This window comes from Elephantulus edwardii, unplaced genomic scaffold (assembly GCF_000299155.1).
Source record: "Elephantulus edwardii isolate Elephantulus edwardi_28Jun2011 unplaced genomic scaffold, EleEdw1.0 scaffold00029, whole genome shotgun sequence".
NCBI classification, from domain to species: Eukaryota; Metazoa; Chordata; class Mammalia; order Macroscelidea; family Macroscelididae; genus Elephantulus; species Elephantulus edwardii.
In genome coordinates, this window is record NW_006399779.1 from 4,146,860 (window position 1) to 4,152,398 (window position 5,539).

The 5,539-nt window shown below is 51.9% G+C and overlaps 1 protein-coding gene across 2 annotated transcripts in view; it reads right to left on the reverse strand.

Annotated features, from left to right (window-relative positions):
• Positions 1-2,467, reverse strand: part of BDNF (brain-derived neurotrophic factor) — a 63,837-nt gene extending 61,370 nt beyond the window's left edge. Inside the window, exon 1 of one of the 2 annotated variants that reach the window (XM_006883713.1) lies at positions 2,151-2,467. In XM_006883713.1, coding sequence (XP_006883775.1) covers positions 2,151-2,153 — 3 coding nt within the window. In that variant the 5' untranslated portion in view covers positions 2,154-2,467. Of the gene's footprint in view, positions 1-1,091; positions 1,422-2,150 lie in introns of those variants that run through there. The other variant, XM_006883715.1, reaches the window with a different exon arrangement.
• Positions 2,468-5,539: the final 3,072 nt, after the last annotated feature.

Consider the following 5,539-nt stretch of genomic DNA (forward strand, 5'->3'; position numbering starts at 1 on the left):
CCCGCGCCTGCCGCGCCACCTCGCCGCTGCTGCGCGCTCTGCGCGCCCCGCGCATGGGAGGCTCAGTCCAGCCGCGGCGCAGCGCGAGCTCCCGGGTGCTCGGCTTTCCCTCCGCCTCTAGGAGCCCAGGCCCCCTCCCCGGCCCGCTCCCGGGATCTTTGGTCCGGAAGGGACCTTCAATTTCCAAGCGGAAGACCCCTTGCCCTGAGTTACCCCTTAGGGATTCGGACCTGGGCTCAATGAGGCATCCGGCCCGGTGGGGGAATGAAGAGCGGTCCCGGCTGCTCCCCTTTCCTTGAGAAAGCGGGAGCCCTCTAAGCCAGCGCCCGAAACTCGCGGAGAGGGAGGAAAGACAGAAAGAAATAAAAACCCAGAGAGGAATATCCAGCGAGGAGGCGCAAGGGCGACGGAAAGGAAGAGATAGAATGAGGGAGGGATGGAGGAAGGAGGAGGGGGCGGGGTGGAAGAGGGGGGCGGGAAGGAGGGAGAGAGGCGGAGGGAGGGAGGGAGGGACACTGAGAGAATGAATCCTTCTCACTAGAAGAGCTGAAATTACCTTGATTCATTTTATGTTGGCGATTTAGCGTTACCTCCTTCCCTCTCCGCAACCTCCACCTCCCTTTTCCCAACCGCACACTCCCTCCATCGCTTGATTCTAAATAGTACAAAGTCATATTATTTTAGGAAATCGAATAATGTGCAAACGCTTCATATTTAGTAATGAATCTACTGTACTGTACACACACACACACACACACACACACACACACACACGCACCCCGGCAAAGAAAACGGAAAAGAAGGAGGTGAGAGGAGAAAAAAGACAGAGATATCTTACATTGGAATCAGACATTTGCAGGTCCAAGTTAACTAAACTCATTATATCGGCAAGAAGAATGAGCATTCTCCCCCCCCCTTTTCCTCTCTCGCTTTACCCTGGGGGGCAATTCAAACTGGGAAAATACCAAGAAACATTCCCCTCCCACACTCTTCCTCTACCTGCTCCCATTCACCACGTATCCTTTCCGGTAGCTCAAGTATCAAAATAGCTCAAGAATTGGGGATGCAGGGGTCCCCGCCCCGGTGCTTACCTTCTTTGCGGCTACACCACCCCGGTGGCTAGATCCTGGAGATAAACACTTGCATTTCCCAAAGTTAACCCAGTATACCAACCCGGAGCTTGCCAAGAGTCTATTCCAGCCTACACCGCTAGGAAGCCAACTTCAGTGAGCTCAATGAGGGGACCAAACTGGGGCTCGCGTTCCAAACGCTCCGCTCCAAAATCTGAATCTCTCTTCAGCCCCGATCTCAGTATGAGCTAAACCTCAGAAAAGACGCCTTTTAAGGACGAGACCGGGCTGGCTTTACTGCGGGGCCGAGAAGGCTACCTGGGGTACCACTACCTTGGACAAGTCCATTGGTTCTGTCCAAGGTGCTGAATGAATTCCAGCTAGCTAGCGGTTACACACCCGGCGCAGCAGGAGAAAAAGGCTAAAAGATCTCTAATTAAGTGACACTTGATACTGCTCTAGACGGTTTCTTCCACTTCCTTACGTTTTGTCACGTGCGGGTGGCTTTTTGGCAAAGACATCCTGTTAATAGTTGATCACATGTTCACGAGACCCTTCTCTTTGAGAGGATTACCCATTTCATTCCCGGTGACATGCACTTGTGACTTATTTCTCTCCCATAACCCAACCCCCATCGGCACCTAAACTCCCAGCCCTACCCCACCCTTACCCCCACTCCACCCCCTATTCCCAACTCTAGCAGCGTTATTGTTTGAAATGGGAATTTACCCTCCTTGCGAATGTCAATTATATGCCCACATATAAATCATACAATATGCTCATACACCACACACAGAGGCAAAGAATGGAATGCAATTCGGCTGGGAGAAAAGCACATCCCCGAACAGCCAATATAATCCCCCCCCCCCCAGCTCCAAGTTTGTTCCACGCAGTTCCACATTGCTGTGTTAAATCTCAAATGATTCCAATTAAAGTTGCACTGCTTAAAACCCCGATTCCCCTGGCCTGAGTAGCTGCTGTTCTTTGGCGTGTGAAGTGCCAGGAAGAGCCGTGATATGCTCGTTGTTAAGCAACATGTCAAGCTTTTTCAATTAGAATGCAGGGCTTTCTGCTACTCACCATTGTGCCTTTCCTGTCCTGGAGATTCAAGTGTCTTAAAATCCCGTCTCCCCAACAGATGCTGGAAGGTAATGTGTCTTGTTTGAAGTCATCATGTGAGAAGTTCGGCTTTGCTCAGTGGATCGCCCACCACTTGGTGTGACTTATGAATCTAATAACCCTTTGCAATATCCGCAAGCTTAAACTCTCAACCACCTTGGCGGCTCCAGAAGACAAAGCAACTGGCATCGATGTGGAAAAACCTATAGATTTACGCAAACGCCCTCACTCCGAGACACACGTTTCCCTCTGAGTTCTTACGTGATTCTGATGAATGAGCGAGGTTACCAGGACTGCCCGGCTGCCCAACTGGCCCGCTAAATAGCGGGTGCTTCCCAGGGCTGCCTCCCAACCTTCTGTCACTGGGTCTTGGCACTGAAAGTTCTCGGGGAAAGTGAGGAGTTTCAGGGTAGCCCCCATAAAAAAAAAAAAGAAAGAAAAACAAAACCAAGAACCCAGCCCGCACACCGCTCCCTCGCCCGCTGCTCAGCTCCCACCTGGGGCTCTGGCCAGCTGAGCTGGGCTCAGGAGATTGTCCTGACGCCAGGTAAGGAAGCCTTCGCGTCCGCAGGCGTGAGCGGGAAGGCCTCGGAAGGACTTGTTGCTTACAGCGTCCGCAGGCTACCGCTTTAATAATAAAACCAGAGCCGCGCTGGGGGTGGGGGGCCAGGGGGGCGGCAACGACGACGGCGAGCCGTGCCGTTTCCGTGACCAATTCACCGCGACTCCCTGGGTACAAAGGAAACTTCTTAGAAAAGTTCGCGTCCCCCCCTCCCCCACCATGACTAAGGGTCTCCAGCCGATGAGGTCGTGAGTGATGCTCAAGTGTGTGTGTGTGTGGGGGGGGATTGGGGGACCAGGCGGGGGAAAAGGATGAGGGGAACAAGTGACTTGTCCTTGGGAACAACTACGTGCGTCGCAGCGCGCATCAGACTCCGCAACTTTGCCTCTGCCACTCAGGGACGGATGACTAGGCGAGAGGCACCAGCGCGAGCCACTAGTTGCCCACAGGAACCTGTGTTAAGCCGAGCTCTCGAGCGCGGCTGGGCTGAATGAAGTTATGACTGCGTTTGCTTTAATGGCTTATGGCTTCTCAGAAGGGAGTTAACAGCTCCCGTGCGCGGGCAGGTCGGCGTGTCGCGCCGCCCAGAGCTGAGCCGCGGGCGAGAGCAGGGAGGGGAGGCACCGCGGCGGCTCCGGGCTCCGCGCTGCGCGTCCCGACCCTGCTGCTTTTCCGGGAGTCGCTGCTGCATCATCTCGGGGCTCCCCTGCTTCCAGGCGCTGGTGTGAGCCCCGCGGGGAGCCGGAGGGGCGCGCGCGCGCGGGGCGCGGGGTCCGGGAGCCCCGGGAGGGGGCTCTCCCCGGAAGCCCCGCGCTCAGCACCTGCCAGTCCCCTCCTGGGGCTGCGCAAGCCAGGACGTGGAGGTCACGTGGGGGCGGAAAGTAACTTGGAAGGGAAGGGATAAACTTCAGGGGCGGGGGGAAGGGAAGAGAATAAATGACAATAAAGCAAACTAGCCCCCTAATGTGTAAAATAGAAGCAGAAAGTAGCGGCGGTGGGGGAAGGGTACCACCGGCTCCTGGAGACCTGGGAAAACTCCGGAAATCTCTAACCACAGGCGGTAACTCGAGTCTTGGCGCCGTGCCCTGGCCGAGGGAGTCGCTGACCCAAGGTATCTTTCCACTGAAGCCTCCCCTCGGCCTGCGCCCACACACCCGAGCAGAACCACCAAGAATGAATGCAAACCAGTTGTTATGGAGATGCCGGTCGCTCTGAGGAGCGCCAGTGTCCGGGGAAGTCCCCCGACGCATCTCAAGTTTGGCATCAGTGTCATGGTTGTACTCTCCACTCAGAGTCCCCATGAAGGGGAGCCCACCAGTGGCGTCAGAGCCCTGGCCGCGGCGCTACGGACTGCAGGGGTTAGTGCTGCAGAAGATGGTGGACGGCTCTTGAGGGTCAGTCCATCTAGTCTTTTCCAGCTTCCAGTTTCTTTATTCCAATCAAAAGATGTATGTGAATGACACTCATGCTTCTTTACCATAGTTCATTTACATTGACAGAATGATTAGAAACTACAGAACGTATTAGCATTTCGGTGGCTACTCCAAGGCTCTGCTCCCTTCCTCTTCCCATCCCAGTGATGCCTTCTTTGGGGAAGATAGGCTTTGCTTCCTAAACCGTGTTTGGGCCTTTGCTCATTGGAGTTCCCATTGGCGTTTGATGATCATTACTGGCATTGGATGCCTAGTCTTGAGTAGATGTCTCTCTAGAGATGTTTCCAGAGCCAACCTTGCCTACCTTAGGTCCAACTAAAGTGCATAGATACATAGGTTTCTTGGAACTTCAGGATAGTTTCAGACCGCCATGGTCCTGGATGGACCATCATGAAAAAGTGCCGTGCACTCTCACAGTTACCAACTCAACAATTCCTTCCGCCGAAAATGACTGCTGAGGTTGGCCATAAACTGCCACTTTTTGTCCATCTGTGGATTAGCCAGTAGATGCTGCCCTAAGACTGGAACAGCCAGCGCAATCCATCTTCACAAGTCTTGGGGTACCTTCCTTGTGGGCAAAACTGGTTTCCTGGGAGTGCAACCCACACTACTTTCAGGGAGTTCTGTTGTAGTTGCTAAATTCCATAACTGGAACACAGCTATGAAATCTTGAAATGGCACAGAATAGGAATACTATATGACCACATCCCTTCCCCAACTCCCCATCTATGTGATATATTTACATGGTTCGTGATTCTGAAGATGAATACTTTTTTACAGTGAGATACCCTGTATTGTAGGTTTAAGTGCCTGAAGTGTCACAATATGATGATTAGTTTGAAATTGTTTAGTCAATGTATGATTGTACTGAAAATATTTCCCAAAGAATATTTTTGCCATTACTAAAATCTACAACTGATGAATAAAGAAGGATAAGAATGGCAAACCTACCAGCTGCTTTGTATGTGAGAAAAATGGACCTTCACTTCCCATGCAATTTATAGCTTCTGAAAGCCTACTGGAGAAAGGAACTGGTTCCAATTCAACGGAGATGAGTTTCCAGTTGATATGGAGTTAGTGTGGGTGGAAGAAAGGGCCTTTGAGGTATATTTCTTTTTAAATATGTTTCTTTCTTGATTTTTCAGTGGTCTGGCAGAAAATAATCTTTTCTTGATTTATTGAGGCATTAGTAGCTCTCCATGCTCTTATTTTCCTCCACTCATACCTTTGGTTTCTTTTCATATTAAAAATATCTAGTCTAGTACGTGCAAAGGTTGCAGTCATTTCATTTATTAAGATAGATGCCAGGCACTGTCCCTGCCACAATTTTAATCTTGGGAGCCACTATTCCTGAG